This window comes from Hydra vulgaris, chromosome 05, assembly GCF_038396675.1.
Source record: "Hydra vulgaris chromosome 05, alternate assembly HydraT2T_AEP".
NCBI lineage: Eukaryota > Metazoa > Cnidaria > Hydrozoa > Anthoathecata > Hydridae > Hydra > Hydra vulgaris.
This window is the reverse complement of record NC_088924.1, coordinates 14032444-14053166: the sequence shown is the minus strand read 5'-3', so window position 1 is coordinate 14053166 and position 20723 is coordinate 14032444. Positions and strand designations below refer to the sequence as shown.

Below are 20723 nucleotides of genomic sequence, written 5' to 3'. Positions count from 1 at the left end.
TTCTTTTGATTTACACACCGATTTTAATAGAATTCAAACAAGTTGTGAACATACTTGTTTGAAATGTGAATTTTTACCAAAAGATGACAATACCTTTAATGTGTTTCATAATCTTTCAAATAAGGAGTTTGTCTTATCTAAATCAGTAAAAATGGCACTAATATGTCTTTATTGCAGGATACATCAACAGAAACAATGGAGACAAAAGTGATACAAATTTCTATTTAGATGATTTTGGAGATTTTACAAAAAAACTTAACAGAGGTGGATTGAAGTTACCTGGAGACAATATGTGTCAATGGGTTATTTATTACTATATATTTTTCCATCATATCATGTCCTCAGATTGTTGGACAAGTCTTATAAATATAACAATGGCGATAGCAGAATTTTATGGTTTCGAAAACATAGATAAATTTCATGGAAAAATATCTAACATATTATTTAACAACTATAGCAAGTTTTAAACACCTCGATCAACAAAAGAACCTGCTTTAAAAGTGTTTAAGTTGTCATAAAAATGATTGAAATAACTTCTATTGATTGTTATTAAATAGAAATAAAAATAAATGTAAAACATTTTTTGAAGTTTGTTATATTAAAAAGAAAAACTAATTTACATTGTTGAAGAAAAGTTTTTTTTTAGTAATCTTTTGAAAAATCTTATTCAAGGTGTAAAATTTTATATTTTAAAGTTTGTTGATTTGTGAAATAAAAATTACTATTTTTTTGAAAGTTATTTTTAAAAAACAACTAATTTTTTGTCAACAAGCAATTTAGCAGCTCATTTTAATTTTATAGTCGACTAATTTGCTTACAAATTATTTGCCTACATTTTTTATTTTATTTTAATGTGTGTCTTTCAGGCCTGTTATTAAGTAGGCCATAGAGCACCATTGATAAACAAACAAAAAAAAAGTTAAATAGCCTGATTCTAAAGGATAAAAAACACAATATTAAACACATTTTAAACTTTGTCACATTTAAATGAATAAATTAAACACACAATAAGTGAAAACTATATTTAAATTAATACTGTAAATAGTAATTAATAAAAAAACTAAAGATACATTTAAAAATCTTACTAATATATTTTGTAATAATCTAGTAAAATAAAAAAAATTAGATTAAAGATTATTCTTTTTTTTAAAGGATTTTCCCCACTATACTTTTTTAATTTGACTTTTAAAACATGTCTCTTTAAAAATATTCTCTATTTATTTTTATTTATTCTATTCTTTTATAATATATTAATTGATGATTTTCAAAAAATAAATTCTTGATTGGTTGAGGCTGAAACTGGCCAATTTTGTGTTAAACCTTCGCCATCAATGCTTGTACAATTTTGTTACTGGCTTGGCTAATTTCACACTAATTTAAAAACATCAATTATGCAACATTTTCCCCAAATTTTTTAAGATCCAATGTCTTGAACTATGAGTAAATATGGGCTTAATTAATTTCAGAGTAGAAATAATGTCTAGGTAATGGGTTAAAAAAACAAGTGCAGTAAGTTTCTTTGTCCATTATAATGCATGCATTTGTTTTGTCAACAATTAATAAAGAAGCTTTGAAGGACAATGGGGTCTATAACCTTGCAATTTTTTAATTCTTTAAACTGTAGTTTTAATTGGGCTGAGTTTTTTTAGCTAAATTTGGAGAATTGGCTTCCTAAGGTACGTCATTTTGTTCATACCATTCTAGAGACTCATTAAATGTTGGATTGTAGTGAAATCAGGCCAAAATATTGTGTGCATATCATGATTTTCAATGAATGGCAAATGACATTTTTTTAACCATTCTTCTAAATACAAATTTGAGCTCAAATTTATACAAGCAATATATGGTGCACTTTTACAGTGCACCATAACAGAAGCAGATTGCTTGTTGTACAAAAAACTTGGGAGTGCCTTTTTTAGTTTTAAAATATATTTGGAATTTTTTATAGTTTTATTTTTTGCAATAAGTTTCATTATCTTCAATAATGCACAAGCTTTTTCAGTTTTAAAGTTAATATAGCTTTTTTGAACAACAAATTGCTCTCTCTGCAACTGACATGGATTTGTGTTTATGGAGCAAATGACAGATTTAATTCTATAATTATCTTAAAATCTCTTCATTTTTCCTGCTTTTCTTTTGATAAATAGTCTTTTTATATTGCCACAAATTAAATCCAACTGAAGATCAAGCAATACCAGTTAATTTTGAACTGTCAACTTGTGACAAAGAAGGATTTTGAATAAAAGTTTCAAAACACTTTTCTTAATTTAATATTTTTTTACTCATTTTAACTTGATAAAAATGATCAATACTTAACTGCAATATAAACAAACAACAACACATTAGCCTCCATGCAACACATTAACAATACCTTTTGCCTCCATGTGCAAAAAAAACTAGAAAAAAATCTGGTAGGTAGTTTTTGAGTAAAAAAAAAATTAAAGAGCGCTAAAATTTGTTGCGTTTAGTCAAAAATAATATTTTCATTTCTGCAACATTATGATATTATGTTAAATGGTGATCATATTAGATCCTTATTTTTAAATTCACAAAATTTTTTTTTCCTCTTTCTAAAATAATAAATAACAAAATAGTTTACAATAAAAAATAAAAATACTGACCTTTATAACCAGTCTCGGAAAAAATTTCTACTTGAACTCCTTCTGGGATCATAAGAGACTTTATAACGCGAGAATATTGTTTGGCTAAAAGAAAATGTTTGTTACATAGTAGAGTAATGTGAATTACTCTATTGTAATTAAGTTACAATAGAGCAATTCACTTTTTGTGCAGTAATAAGTTTGAAACAAGACAGACTAAAAATTAATAAAACTAATTAGATATATTTTACTTTTATTATAATTAATAAATATTATTTTTGGAAATATGCATATTAAAATATTATAAGACATTAAAAAACTTTTTTTTTAGGTATATTAAAATGACCCTAAAAAAAAAAATTTTTTTAATGTCTTCACCATATTAGAGCGAAAATCAATTAAAATAAAACATGATTACCTTAGAAAGGCCACTCCCCTATCGTGGGTCTTCTCTAGACAAAACAAACTTTAATAAAAATTAAAAAAATGTGTCATGCCACTAACCACATATACATGGCTTGATTAAGTGTTATCCAATCAGAAATTAGTCAGCTGATCAAGTATATATGTGTAATGCATAAACTCTTGGCAAATTTTTATTTTTGGTGCAGAATGGGCAAAAAATCAGACATCTTAGATTACAAAGTTGCTAAGGTTGTTATTTTATCTACCAAGAACTGAAATAAGAACAACTGCAATAGAAGTTTTTTCTTGTATTCTGTTAATAACTTCCTTGATCATAATGTCAAAACTGGATCATATGCTGCCAAAAAGTGAAAACACTGAAAAGTCAACAATGTTAGAAATGATGCATTGATTCATTGCTTGGTTAAAACTGACCCAATATCATCTTTGTAGCATCATTGCCTGTTAGAATCAAACAATTTTACATCTACCATACAAGAGAACATAGACCAAATACTATACTTGCCCCTACATTAAATCCCAAACACTAAAAAAAAGTTCTGGGGATCTCTATTTGTAAATAACTTTGTAAATAACTTGGTAAATAATGTGACCTTTGGATAATACTAGTGGGAACAACAATTAATGCAGAAAAAGATATACACTTTAAAATTTTTATATACGAACCAAATTTCTACTAAAAGAACAAAAGTATCTACAAAAAAAACATTGTAGTTAAAAAGTGCTCAGAATAACTTATTGTAATTATGCAAATTTAGGATGTTTGGTAAGTTGAGTAATTGTGCTTATTTTAAAAATTGCTCCTAATTATACAAATATATTTATGAAAAATCTATATATATTAAGTCAAATAACTTTTTTATATATATATATAAAAGAGCATGATTTCACAACTTTTTTATTGAAGAATTCAAATTGCTTTTTTATTTGCAAAATTTGAAAATTTTCAAAATGTTAGAAGGCAGTGTTCATGATCAAGAAAGATCGGTTCTATTATTAAAGTGGAAGCTGTTCGAATTATCAAAGAAATCTTTTAAAAGGAAAAATGGTCAAAGAAACTGACCATTTTTCCTTTTAAAAGGGAACTATTGGAATGGTGATGAGCATGAACACCTAATAAAGTTCTATTCAAGAAGTAGGTTTTCAACTATTCAGACCAAGTACAGTACAAGAGTTAAGTGAAGACGATTTTAACAAAAGTATGGATTTTAGTGATAAGTCAAAATTATTTAAATTATTAATTAGTCAAAATTTGATAAACAAAATTATTTGATCAGAGGAAAGCCAACTCACACTGAACAGTATTTGATTAACAAAATTATTTAGTCAGAGGAAAGCCAATTCACACCGAACATTATTATAAACTTTTATTAATTTTTGCTTTTGGGCCTACTCTAATTAGTACAAACAAATACCTTTGCTTAACTCAAAGAATGGAGCAATGGCATGGTATGAAATAACTTCTGGTATTCTAATCGGTCCATACTTTTTTGGCAATTTGGTCACAGGCAATTGGTACTCACAAATGTTTGAAGAATTGTTATGGTTTAAAGTTAAATGTGCTATTTATTTTTAACATGATCAGCATCTGCTAATTACTCCTGTCAAGTAAGTTCCTTCAACAATGGATAGGCAGACAAGGTTCAAACAAACAGCCTGCTTGTTTACTTGACCTTTTACTTCCAGATTTCTTCCTTTGGGGTTAACTCAAAAAATAATTGTATATAAAGACAAATCTTCTACAATTGGTAAGCGAATTTAAAAAAATGTGTTTAGAGACAGACATAGACACGTGTAGAAGTGCCTGTGTGGTAGACAAGTTGAATTGCTACATATATCATTTTTTTATTTTGATAAATATAATTTAAAATAAAACAATATAAAAATTCTTACTTTTTCATTTGTTTAATTACTTAAAATTAAAAGCATGTACACAACGTATAAAACATTGTAATTACTATAATTCTAGTATAATTATAGTAATTACAATGATAATATATTATAGTTACATATACAATTATACTACAATTAATTAAGATAATTTATTGTAATTAAACATATTTATTCTATAACTATAGAACAACCTATATGTAATATATATATAACCTAATATTAGTATAACTATACTAAATTTCTAGCAAAGCTTATCATTATGCAGTAACAAAAAATGGAGCAAAACGAACATTTAAAAAAAGATTATTTTATAAACTATATAATGTAAATACACATAAAGCTTATTTTTTTTCATTCAATAACAAATCTAAAAAACAAAAATTCATTCATAAACTTACATTCACTAATGTCCAAGTAATGTCATTTTCATCATTCAACAGTCATCTTCATCAGAGGAGACTTTGATGCAACTGGAAATTTCTTCCGGTGAAGATCAATCAATCGAAGAAAAAACTGCTTTTGGTTTTCATCTTTCATAACGCTTTTGTTGAAGGATGTTATAAGTGCTATGTCTCGTTTCGCGCAATCTTTGACAACCTTCATTTGACGAACCTTGTGCTTCATTTCAAGATATGTTGAATGCATTAATTGCTATTGTACGCTTTGGATATTCTTGAATTCGTTGAAGAAGCTCGGCATCATTGAATAGTGCTTGTTCAGCTAACGAAGCTTCATTCCAATACTGCCCGTATATAAATGCCACAAAAAGACTTATGTCTGTTATTCCTTTCTTATCCTTTTCAGTAATAACAAATATAGCTTTTGCCATCCAACGTGCATTGTGTGTTGCACCTGGTGCCCGAAACTTTACATTTAACTCCGATATAGCAGTTGATCCTCCAAGAAAAATAAGGTACAAATTCAAGAGTTCTAAGTAATCATCCCTAGGTTGTTGACCTTTAATAGCTTCACCATAATACACTACCATTTCTTCACAGAGTTTGAGAAAAAAATCACAGTTAAACAATTCTTCATTCCCTATAGTGAACACTTCCTTGTTGATTGCTGGCCATTGCTTCTGGAAACAATTAAAAACTCCAACTTTAGGTCCTCCACCAAATGCAGTCATTAAAATGGTGGAAAGCATGACTTCAAAGACATGGTGTCTGCATGCTATCCATATAAGATTACGGTCAAGATTCTGCTCTATTATTGTGCAGGCACCAATGTTAAACCCAGTGTTGGATGAAGTAGTGTCAAAAACCAGTCCCTGGAAAAGTTCTTCCAATTTCCAATCTTTAAGAGCCTTCATGCAAGCATCAGCCTGTTGCTCACCTGTACCTCAATCAATCTTAGGAACGCCCAGCAATTTTTCCACCCCACCACCAGCCTTAAGGATGGCAATTCTATCCACTTTTTTTTGACCACCAGTGATATCAGGTAAGAGCTTTCCACCCCAATGCAGAAGAAGTGGATCATCAGGAGAAAAATCAACCTTGTCAGCTGTAGTCAGCGCTTCACGAACAGATCGCCTTTCTCTGCGGATTGTGCTGTACGACAATGATTAATCTTTTAGAGAGTGACCAAGAGCCTGAGTAACTGTTCCAACCACAAAGAGTGCACGACGATCAGAAATATTAACACAATCAAGAGACAATACAACATTATTTGTTAGAACTTTCATCTTCTTTTTCGTTGAACCACTTGTGCTAAGTGTGCTGGAAGCGGAAGTAGTCTGATATTCATCATCATCCGAGGAACTTGAGCTACTTTCACTCACAATGTCAACTGCTGATGAAAAAGAAATAAGTTCTGTTTTTTCCATCAATTCCGCTTTACTGCTTTGACGCCTCAATTCCATTTTAGTTTCTCGGACTCGTTTCCGTGCCTTCCTAGCTGTTAAATTCCGATTAATTCCTGCCATGCTACAACTTAATGGATCTTCTTGCTGCTGATGTAAAAATGCTTTATCTTCATCATTTTTCATAACTTCTGATGCATTTTTGGTTGATATATCAAAAAATTCTTCAAGGATATTTGTCATAAAGTTATTTTTAACTTTCTTTCTGCATTGTCAATTCTTTGAGTTGGAATTCTTCCAACTCAAAGAATTTCTCTGTTGACTTCCTTCCTCTGGAAGGAAGTCAACAGAGTTTGTGTAGGTTTACCAACAAGCCACACCACAGCAGAAGATCTAGTGGTTGCCATAATAATTTCTATTCAAAATATATTGTTATATATATATCTAAAATAAAAAAACAAATTTGCAAAATTTGAGAGAACCACAAAATTTTACCAATGGTTAATTCATCTTATAAAAGATGGCAACCCCTAAAATTGCTTCTTTTAGTCTAATTTTTGGTACACATGATCCTAGGTGATAAATGAACACAGGCAACCTTGAGGAGAATGCTTTTTGTAAACATTTTTTTTTTTCTATTACAATCTGAATCACCCTAACATATATATATATATATATTTGACTTGGGAAAACAAGAAGAATGAATTTTAGTAGCTAGCTCTTTCGAGCAGTGCCCATTACAGTATTTATAGAAAAGAGAAGGAAAAGCAACATTACAACGATGTGACAATAGTTGAAGGTTGGCTGCAAAAGCATTGTAAATTTTTAAAATGCATTTTTGCACCTTATCTAAAAAAGAAAGGACATCATTCAAGATCTGTTCCAGATATATTCTTATAAACAGTGGTGTACCCTATGGTTTTTTCCTGGTTGCCCTGCGAGCGACTGAAACAGTTTTTATTTTTATTATTATTTCATTATCTGAAGCAAAAGAGTTGAAAACTAAAACTGCAAAAGAAATGTTTTATATATAGAAAAATACTTGATTATTCTCTCTCAATCTTCAATCAAATTTAATTTAGTTGAATGTTTAAAGCATGTTTTTAATGCTTTTAAATAATATTCATTATAATAAGACTTTTTTTTTTTTAAAAAAAAAAAAGAATTTCCACGTACATCGTTAATTGCGTTCTAATAATGATTTTTTACGTGCATCTTAATGTTTTTTATTTTGTTAATTTTGTTTGATCAAGTTGAAATAAAAATTTATTTTACTAATGAAAAACAAAATAGATTCAGTGCTATTAATGATTAAACTGCCCATTCACATGACTCAAAATGCGACTACAAGGTTTGAACTCATTTTAAATTAAGAAAAAACGTGCTTCAAAATGCAACAACAATGCTTAAAAAAACAGCACAGTCACATTTTAAATCGCAACAATATTAAATCACGTGTCAGCTTCATTTTATTAAGTTATGTGAAATAAAGAAACCGTAGCATACTCATTGTTAAACTACTTGAAATGCTTTTTAAAGTTTTCTTTTATATAATAAAAAAAATTAAGTAATAAAATCTTCATATGATTTTATTAACTAATTTTGCTAGTAACAAACTTTCTGGGTGTCCTGTCAGGCTTATGACAAGCTTTTTTTTTTAAATTTCTGTCGCCCTTGGAGAAAACGAGCAGTCCTGTGACAACCATGAGTAGACCGGACTACCATGAGGGTACACCCCTGATATTATTGATATATGATATTATATTATTATATATATTTTTTTATTTCTAAAACAATTTTGCAACTTCTTAAAAACTCTTGTATAAAAACAAAAACAAACGAAAAGTTTTCAAAAAAAGTTTCACCAATGCCATTAGGACAAAATAAAAATAAAATCCTGTTTTATTACTCTTAAATATGAAACTTGTATTTGACTTTGAAATAGTCTTCAAGCAGAATTATGAACTATTTTTTTTGTGTTTTTATTTCCCACATAGAATTACTGATAATTAGAATCATCTATAATTTTTTTTTTTTATACAAAAACATTTTGAAAAATACTGGTTTATCTATAATATAATAACACAAGTCACTGATTCCCTGATTTTGTAATGCAGTAAATAATTAATGTATTTGATTGCAGTAACGCATATATAACACAGTAATGCATAGATAACGCAGTAAATAATTAATGTATTTGATGTTGTTCCATTTTTATCAATTGCATACTATTTTTAAATTCCATAACGCTGTTATGTAACAACGCTGCAATGTAAAATATAAAAATTACTCTTTAGCAGTTAATTATAAAAATAAATTATATTCCTGCAGTTTTCCCCTAAAATATTGATAATGGTCAATATTTTAGGGGAAAACTGTCGGAATATAAGCGATATAATGATCCATTTGATCAAGTTGTAATCTGTTAATTGACTGTTTACAAATGCTGTTTTGTTTGATTATTGAAAAGATGTAACTTCATCTTAAAAATCTTCAAATGTAGTTGCACAGATGTTAGTACACCTTGATAATTGAAAAGATGCAACTACATCTGTAGAATCCGCAGATGTAGTTGCACAGATTTTATTACATTACATGTAATAAAATCTGTGCAATCTGATGTATCTCTAAAATCTGATGTACATACATGATGTACATACATGATGTACATACATGATGTATGTACATCATGTATGTACATCATGTATGTACATCATGTATGTACATCATGTATTACACAATCTGTAATCTCTAAAATCTGATGTACACACATGATGTACATACATGATGTACATACATGATGTACATACATGATGTACATACATGATGTACACACATGATCTACACACATGATGTACATACATGATGTACATACATGATGTACATACATGATGTACATACATGATGTACACACATGATGTACACACATGATGTACACACATGATGTACACACATGATGTACACACATGATGTACATACATGATGTACACACATGATGTACACACATGATCTACACACATGATGTACATACATGATGTACATACATGATGTACATACATGATGTACATACATGATGTACACACATGATGTACATACATGATGTACATACATGATGTACATACATGATGTACACACATGATGTACACACATGATGTACACACATGATGTACACACATGATGTACACACATGATGTACATACATGATGTACACACATGATGTACACACATGATGTACACACATGATGTACACACATGATCTACACACATGATGTACATACATGATGTACATACATGATGTACACACATGATGTACACACATGATGTACATACATGATGTACATACATGATGTACATACATGATGTACACACATGATGTACACACATGATGTACATACATGATGTACACACATGATCTACACACATGATGTACATACATGATGTACATACATGATGTACATACATGATGTACACACATGATGTACACACATGATGTACACACATGATGTACACACATGATGTACACACATGATGTACACACATGATGTACACACATGATGTACATACATGATGTACACACATGATGTACACACATGATGTACACACATGATGTACACACATGATGTACACACATGATCTACACACATGATGTACATACATGATGTACATACATGATGTACACACATGATGTACACACATGATGTACATACATGATGTACATACATGATGTACATACATGATGTACACACATGATGTACACACATGATGTACATACATGATGTACACACATGATCTACACACATGATGTACATACATGATGTACATACATGATGTACATACATGATGTACACACATGATGTACACACATGATGTACACACATGATGTACACACATGATGTACACACATGATGTACACACATGATGTACACACATGATGTACACACATGATGTACACACATGATGTACACACATGATGTACACACATGATGTACACACATGATGTACACACATGATGTACATACATGATGTACATACATGATGTACACACATGATGTACACACATGATGTACACACATGATGTACACACATGATGTACACACATGATGTACACACATGATGTACATACATGATGTACACACATGATCTACACACATGATGTACATACATGATGTACATACATGATGTACACACATGATGTACACACATGATGTACACACATGATGTACACACATGATGTACACACATGATGTACACACATGATGTACACACATGATGTACATACATGATGTACATACATGATGTACACACATGATGTACACACATGATCTACACACATGATGTACACACATGATCTACACACATGATGTACATACATGATGTACATACATGATGTACACACATGATGTACACACATGATGTACACACATGATGTACACACATGATGTACACACATGATGTACACACATGATGTACATACATGATGTACACACATGATGTACATACATGATGTACATACATGATGTACATACATGATGTACATACATGATGTACACACATGATGTACACACATGATGTACACACATGATGTACATACATGATGTACATACATGATGTACATACATGATGTACACACATGATGTACACACATGATCTACACACATGATGTACACACATGATGTACATACATGATGTACATACATGATGTACATACATGATGTACACACATGATCTACACACATGATGTACACACATGATGTACATACATGATGTACATACATGATGTACATACATGATCTACACACATGATGTACATACATGATGTACACACATGATGTACACACATGATGTACACACATGATGTACACACATGATGTACACACATGATCTACACACATGATGTACACACATGATCTACACACATGATGTACATACATGATGTACATACATGATGTACACACATGATGTACACACATGATGTACACACATGATGTACACACATGATGTACACACATGATGTACACACATGATGTACATACATGATGTACACACATGATGTACACACATGATCTACACACATGATGTACATACATGATGTACATACATGATGTACATACATGATGTACATACATGATGTACATACATGATGTACACACATGATGTACACACATGATCTACACACATGATGTACACACATGATGTACATACATGATGTACATACATGATGTACATACATGATGATGAAACTACATAATTAAAAGATGTAACTATATCTGTAATATTCATTAAATTTTTACACAAATGTTATTAGACAACAATGAAGTTTCAGATGTTGTTGGACAGATGAAGTTATACATCATTATACTTACAGATGTTGTTGGACAGATGTTATTAGGCATGGCAAAAGCTGATGTTGTTACCTTAACCCTAACATTTATGCGATTTTAAATTTTTTTATTGGTTTATAGCATTTTTGAAAGATTTTTTTCCCAAAAAGAACTTTGAACTCCTTATAGCATTGGTCTATAGCTTTGGCTCCAGATTTAACTCTAATGATATTGAATAGTTTAATATAACTTGAACATTACCTGATTAAAGTTTTCTTTCTTGCAAGCGCGAACCATTTTCTGTGCACTTTTATTAACTATTTTAATTTTCATTGAGAACCAGACTCCATAATAATCACGTGGTACCAATCCAATTACAGTAGGTCTGTAAAAGGGACCAAATACATCCCCTAAATTATTTTTAGAACAAATTATTTATAGATCATAAATTTGCCTTGAGCCAGACACAAAAAATGTATGTAAACCAAGTCTCCAGAATTTGAAGTAATTAGAAGAAATGTCAATTTAATAAAACATTTGCTAAAGTTAGATTGACTAACATGCATAATGTTTTTCATTGTTTAAACATTTATTGTAAATAAAATTTTGTATAAAGAATAATATCCAGTGTAAATAAAGTATTATAAATAAATTCTATATGTAATGCTAATGAATTACCTTGATAATTTGCTCCTCCATATCCAGTAACTTCAAGTTTGTCTGAAAGAAAATATAATACACAAAAATGAATTTATTATGCTAATATTTTTCTTATATTATGATAAAATTTTAAAATGATACTTAATTTAACTGTATTCAATTTGCACTTATTGCTTTTTTTGCTATTGTAAATAATTCTTATGTACATATGTGTATGTGTGTGTGTGTATATATATAGATATATATATATATATATATATATATATATATATATATATATATATATATATATATACACATACACACACACACACACAAACACGTATGTACACATATACCAACCCTCGGAATTAGGGTCAGCATTCGGCAATGCCGACCTAAAAGTGTTTGAGGTCAGCAAAAAATTGCTGACCTCGTTTCAATGTTTTATGGTAAGACCTTTGTATCAAATTTTTTTGCTGACCTCTAGGAGATTGAGGTCGGCAGATTATTGCTGACCTCAATTTTCCTAATTCCGAGGGTTGCATATACATTTTGTAAAAATTTGAAGCGGTTTGGGGCGTTTTTAGATGGTTGCACAAGTCATTCAAAGTTTCTGATTACATGGCAAAAAGTGACCTTTCGGTGGATTAAAGTATTTCACATGAATATCAACAGAAAATAATTTATTATTCAACAGTTGCAACTGTACCAATGCACTTCCTAAATAACAACAAAAGTAAAACTGACAGTTAAATCTATTTTAGTCATTTCGTAGCTTATGTTTAAAACAGTAGTCAATACAGTCAATCTTCAGTGCCATTACAAACTTATTTGGCTTTTGAAAGTCCCAAAAGCAAAGTGCCTTTCTTGGAACCTGGAAATTTGTGGCGATGTTCCTGAACAAACTGTAATAAATACTGTTTCTGTTCTTCATTTTTTGTTAGCAGTGAATTGTAATCCTGTATGAGTTTCACTCCTCTTTCAGCTGAGTCATTAACTATGGTTAGAGTCGACACAATTTGTCCTGAGGCAATGTAGTCACTGTTTTCTTTTCACTGCTCTGGTGACAACTTTAGAAACGCATCACTCAGCTTTAGGATCTTAAAAAACTTTCTGATGTTTGAGGTTACAAATGCCCTCAGTGACTGTGAAGCATCGACAAACCTAGAATCAAGTCTTGGTGGTGGATGGTCTAAGCCAGCTTGTACACATTGCATGTTGCTGATCATTGTCTGTTTTTCTCTGAAATCAATTTGTGGATCAAAGAAAGCTAAACCAATAGTTATTTTACTCAAATACCACAGATGGCGGTTGAATGCTGTAACTGTAACCTGTCTAATGGCTTGATTTCTGTATTCAGACAATTGGGTAGCAAACAAAGATAATTGGCAGGTGCTGTAACTGCAGGAGGAGCCTGGAACCATGCTTCAATGTAAACTTCACATATAAACAAGAAACTGGAAAATTTCCTTCCATAACCAGCTTTCAGTTTGATTTGAGACCTGAACATCCACATTTTGAACGAATAAATGATTCTAGCCATCCAGCGTATCCGGTGCAAAGCTGCAGGTACTGTGAAGCGATCACCACACCGTGGAGTTCCACCTTAAAATATGATTGCTAGTTCCAAGAGTTTCCTGTAATCATCTTGAGATTGATAGATTTCAATATTTGTCTCGGCAAAATGAATTATATGAGCTTTAAAATCAACTTAAAATCAACATCTCTACAGCATCTGTAGCTGTCTGGAAGTTGCTCTGGTTGATCCGATTCCAATTGTCTTGGAATCTCATAAACAACAGAATATCTGGACCTGTGGATGTAGATATTTTCATTATAGAAAAAGTCTTATCAGCTACAATTTCCATAATATGATGCCTAAATGCAAGATGTAAAAGTTCACAGTCAAGAGCTTTTTGTATCAGACTGCATGTACCTGCATACTGACTCATGTTGCTAGCAGTTGTGTCATAACATAATCCTCTTATAATGTCATAAACATTCCTGTCACCAATACATCGTACTACAGCAGCTGCCTGTGCTTCTCCTGTCCTGGAAATAACTTTTGGAACGCCAAATAGTTGATCTGTTTCAACACCAGATACTTAACAGCAATCTAACAACCTTGTTTCCCAGTGTTGTCGGACAACTGCTTTCCATCCCAGTGAACAACAAATGCTGAACTAGGAGTGAATTTACTTCTTGTGTCTGTTGCGAACACCTCCCGATGTTGCATCCTGGCCAGACGGATGGAGCTACGGCTCAGTGGCAACTCCTGAATGTCTTGGCCAAGAGCATCAGCTGTAGCAGCCAACAGATGAGAAGCTTCTGTCTGTTCCTTTTGCTCGATCCAAAGCTGCTGCCACATGTTTTGTAATTAGTGTGATTTTGCTTGGTTTGAATGACAATGGTTGCTTTTTCAATCTCTTTCTAGTAACTGGCTCTCCCTCACTTGCTGTATCATTTTCATCTGTCACAGTGCTACTGCTCAACAATAATGGAACCTTGCTGGTTAGAATTTCAATATCTTTCTTTGATTTCATACATCGAGCTTCCTCCTTTTTCCTCTTACTTTCTTTTTATTCCAGTTTCTGCTTTATAATTTTATCTACTCCTGCCATGTAACCCTTTCTGCCTTATCTCTAAGCGTTCAAGAAGGCTCAAACCTTAGGGATCTAGATCAGTGCTTGGGCATTCTGGTAAGCGATATCAAAAATCTGGTCCAAATGTTCACAAAATGCCTCCTCCATTTTTGAGTAACAGCTCGATAATTGCATGCCTTCTTCAGCCCTTGCCATTTGTTGTGGATTTTCAGAACTCGTTTGACTATATCATGTTGATCGGCAGTTGGGATACCAGCTTTCTCCCAAACATCAAGAACCTATTGCACTGTTACCTCGGCACATTTTTTCAACACTATGTTCAGCTTTTTGTGGTGATAAAAGAAGACTGACAAAGTCTCTTGCAATAAGGGCAACTTCTTAGTTTGATTAAGGTTAGAGGCTGGTGTTCCAATCAGCTACAACAGAGACTGATGTCTTTTCTTCATGGCTTCATCATTTGTAGTTGTGGTGGTGGCCATTGCAAACCAGTGACCGCTGAAACAACAACAAAAAAAAAATACAGCGTTGATAATATAGCAAAAGAGCATACTTCTCAATTGTAATTTCTCCAACCCCGTGAGGTTGGCCTATTCTGTTACATTATGTATAATTCATAATAGTTTCAAGAGTTTGTCATAGATATTTTGTATATCTTCAGAAGTAAAGATTATTATACAATAATACGTAGTGTTACTACCTGTGTAAGTGTGTAATTCAGAATCAATTAAACTTTGTTAATTGTATTATATGAATCAAATAATCATTATCTACACATCAATATTGTTGCTACTGCAGCATAGAATACTACATCATCATAGAATATTGAATTATTAATGAATGATGCAATGGCACATGGAAAACAACACGTACTAATTAAGTAATCAACTTTTGATGCAATAAATATATTAAACTAAACAACTATAGTGACCTGCAATATGCATGCAGTAACAGCAATTCAATTTGAATTTAGCAATGCAAATTATTGAATTTATCCTTTTTATACATTGAATGAAACAGTTAACTTATGCAGCAATGCAGTTCTGCAGAAAATAATCATAAATTTAATGAACTTCTCATAGTAACTCTTATATCAAACAATATGGTGAATACTTACATAATTGTCATCAAGTAACTTGAAAGTAAACTAATAACACGGAGTTGCGGACTGACTGAAAGCAAAATGACATGTCCGGTGGAACTTCAGAGACTCACCGAATGATACAAAACTTCCATAGGTTTATAGAAAAAAATGTTTATTTTTTTCCATAAACCTATGGACCACCCTAATATACATACATACATACATACATACATACATACATACATATATATATATATATATATATATATATATATATATATATATATATATATATATATATATATATATATATATATGTATGTATTTTTAATTCATTGTTTTAAGTTTAGGATATTGAATGCTGGATCTTCTTGATTCAATGCATGGGTTTTGCTTATGTCTCTATTTTTATGACTAGGCAACTCATTCTATTATCTCTTAATAAGGGTACAGGTCTAAAACTCAGCTATATGGTTTTGAAGCCGGCTGGTAGTCAGGTTTCCCAAACTCTGTGGTAGCTCTTAGAGAGGCTGATTCCACTAACAGCTGAAAAATATTAAAGTATTAACAGCACCATGTTGCGCATGAGTGGTGTTCCTGTTTGTACTTTTGGTCTGCATTGTCAAGACCACATTTGGAGCCCTTTGTTATGGCTTAGGATTTATTAAGCATTCACTAATATTCATGTTCTTTTTTTCTGTTGAGTCTTATCTCTTACAAAGTTCACCAGATCTACTTGTTTAAACTTCAGAATGATTAAAAATTTCTTTTTTAAAAGTTTCACTCGAATTAATCATAAATATGAAATAAGACACTCAATGAGTAATTACTACATCCCACTAACATCACTCAAAAAATCTGAATTCTCGATTATATGCCTGGGACCACGCTTGTGGAATTCGGTTCTTGATGAAAATATAAATAAAAAATGAAATCTATTGATACATTTAAAAGAGCTATAAAAAAACACTTGCTAAATTTAAACATTACGTATATTTTCTCATTTTTTTAAAAAATTAAAATAATTTTGTATTTTTAATTTTTAATATATTTTATTTATTTTTAATATTGTATTGAATATGTATACGCATGTGTATTCTTACAAAGACTAATTTGAGTTCAGCTGTCTCATTTTGTGATCTTAGTGTTGATGGTTATTTTCCATAAATTTGAATGATGGTTATCTTCCTTAAAGACTCTAATAGTCACATGCTTTGCCTGGGCATTTACATTCATAAGAATTCACCCATTTGTCGTGAAACTAGGTTTGAATCCACAGACTATTCTTTTATGTGCTTTCATTTAGCACCACTTCACTATACTGCCTTTCTCTTTGTTCAATATTGCTCTCCTTCATCTCAAGACTGCACTCTTTTTGATGTTATTTCTGATCAAATTGACTTAGCCCTCTCACTTTATCCATCAGCCATTATTGTTGTTGTTGGTGACTTTAATGTTCATCACACAGAATGGCGTAGCTCTAGTATAAGTGACTCTGCAGCATTAAGGCCCACAACTTTTGCCTTTCTCAATTCCTAACTTAAATAGTCAACTTTCCAACTCGCTTTCCAGACAACCCGAATCATTTACCTTCTCTACTCAACTTATGCCTTGTTTCTGATCCTCGTCAGTGCTTAGTTTCTCCACATTCACCCTTAGGTGCTTCTGATCACAGTTTGATCTCTCTAAAAGTATTATCGCATTCTTCTTCATCATCTTAATCCACCTATCATCCTACCTCTTACAACTAGCAACCAGACAATCTCTAATGGACTTATTATAAAAGGACAAAAATATACTTCGACAAAGCACTAAATGCAACAATTTTAATTACAACTATCAAAAATGAATTGTCTATAAAAAATGTTTGTCTTTCTCGACAACCATTTTAAAAACGGACACTAAATGAACAATCTCGATTTTTTAATGAGGTATAGAAGATCTATTTAATATATAATTTGGACTTATAACGAGTAATTAAATTTTCACTGCAGCATCATTTCAAAAACTGAAAACGAGCACAAAATTAAAAATACAATTTTTCTAACAGAAGTTCATTTTTTTATTTTTTGTCCAGCGTGTGCTGTTGATTAAAAAGTTAATGTCTATTTAAAAACCTCAAAATGGACTATTTTGTGCTCAATTGAAGTTCATTAATTACTCAGTTCAGTTGTTTTTCAATTCTCAGTGAATGTGCGTGAAAATTTATTTTTAAAATGCCCTCTCCAGTTTGGGATTACTTCAAAAAAGTTGAAGGTAAGTTTATCATTTAAAAAATTTTCCTTAGTCACTAAAATCTTTATCACCTTCAATAAAATCATTTTAAAAATATGTGATCAAGGAGTTTTTTTGTTTCTAAGGGATTTTTTGGGTAATTTAGATTTTAGTGGCAAAAATCAATATTTCTGGTTTTATGAAATCAAGTAAATTTAGACAAAATCATAGACACCAAATAGACAAAAAATTATGCTTTGTAGACTTATGAAGTGAAAATTATTTTTTAACTGAGCAATCTTAGGACACCATCACAAATTTGATAGACACAACAAGGACAAAAAATTAAACATTTGTTGTGTCCATTACAACATACAGAATTGTCTATGTCTGTGTTGTAAGTCTATCCATAGACTAGTCTGGTTACTACTTACAACTACCTTAAAGCTGACTGGCACTCTTTCTTTGATTTTCTTCGTGATGGCACTTGGGTAGAAATCTTTCATCTTCCTTCTGATAAATGTGCTTCTTACTTAACTTCGTGGATTCAGGCCAGCATGGAAACTTTTATTCCCTCTCGACAATTCCAGGTCGAGCCTCACTCTTCTCCATGGTTTTCCTCACATTGTGCTGCTGCAATTTCCAATTGAAATCGTTACTTCCATATCTATCAGCAAAGCAATTCTCCAGAAAACAGACGTCTGTTTATTACTGCTAGAAACAATTGTAAAAAGGTTTTGTCTAACGCCAAATCTTGCTATTTTCAGATCATGAAATCTCGTATTTCATCTCAAAATTTGGCTCTCATGATTTCTGGAGAATCTTTAACAGTATCAATTATAAAGGCAAATCTTTTAATCCACCGCTGTTGTATGGTTGAGACCTTGTCACCTCACCTAAAGACAAAGCTGAATTGTTTGCTAAGAACTTTTCCTCAATATCATCTCTTGATCCCACTAGTTGCGTTCTACTCTTCTACAGCCTCTGGCTCGGACAACATACCTGTTATAGTCTTGCAGATGTGTTCTTCAGAGCTGATTTGCTATTAGTAATAACCAATAGGTTTTATTGTGCATTAGATAAGGTGGAGAGGTCACTCTTCTTCTTATTCTGTAACTTCAAGGGTTCCTAAAGGTTCAATCCTTGGCCCTATACTCTTTTTAATGTACATTAACGATCTTCCAGATATTCTCACATCTAAGGTCACATTGTTTGCTGATGATACTACCATTTATTCTTGTCATGATAAGAAGCCAATATATATATGTATATATATATATATATATATATATATATATATATATATATATATATATATATATATATATATATATATATATATATATATATATATATATATACAACCTAATATATATATATAACCTAATGTGTATGTATATATATATATATATATATATATAAGGTTGTATATATATATATATATTAGGTTGTATATATATATTAGGTTGTATATATATATTAGGTTGTATATATATATATATATATATATATATATATATATATATATATATATATATATATATATATGTATATATATATATATATATATATATATATATATATATATATATATATATATATATATATATATATATATATATATATATATAGAGAGAGAGAGAGAGAGTGAGAGTGCGAGAGAGAGAGAGAGAGAGAGAGAGATTAGGGTGTCCTAAAAATATATTGTAAATCGAATTTTAATGTGCGAACTACATTTGGCATAATTTTATTCATAAAGAAAAATAAACAAAAAAATTAAGTTTTTAGCTCAAGGGGAAGGTTATTTAGATAAATTCACTTTTATATAACAATTTATAATAAATAAATTTTGATTTAAATTGATTTTGATCTGAGTCAATTTTTATTTATGTTTCGACAAAAGCATGGCTAACAATAAAAATAAACGATGATTGTTTTATAAACAATAAAAACTAATAATGCATAAATTTAACTAAAGTCAATATATAGTTAAAGTAGAAATCAAGTTTAAAAGTTGTTTTCAACCAAGAAATTCATCCAAAACACAGGTTTGAAATAGTATATAAAACTTTTTTACTAATTTCACTATTTTTTCATCATTAGTTGTATACTGTAATTCTGATTCAATCAACTACAACTAAA

The 20723-nt window shown here is 30.7% G+C and overlaps 1 protein-coding gene across 4 annotated transcripts in view; it reads right to left on the bottom strand.

Moving 5' to 3' along the window:
* The window catches only part of LOC136080597 (uncharacterized), an 85275-nt gene that overhangs the window by 4565 nt on the left and 59987 nt on the right, over positions 1 to 20723 (bottom strand). For 3 of the 4 annotated variants that reach the window (XM_065797447.1, XM_065797446.1, XM_065797449.1), the window contains 3 exons: positions 12720 to 12761; positions 12303 to 12451; positions 2622 to 2705 (listed from right to left, as the gene is read on the bottom strand). In XM_065797447.1, the coding sequence (XP_065653519.1) occupies positions 2682 to 2705; positions 12303 to 12451; positions 12720 to 12761 (215 nt within the window). In that variant the 3' untranslated portion in view covers positions 2622 to 2681. Of the gene's footprint in view, positions 1 to 2621; positions 2706 to 3018; positions 3468 to 5317; positions 7165 to 12302; positions 12452 to 12719; positions 12762 to 20723 lie in introns of all 4 variants that reach the window. The other variant, XM_065797448.1, reaches the window with a different exon arrangement.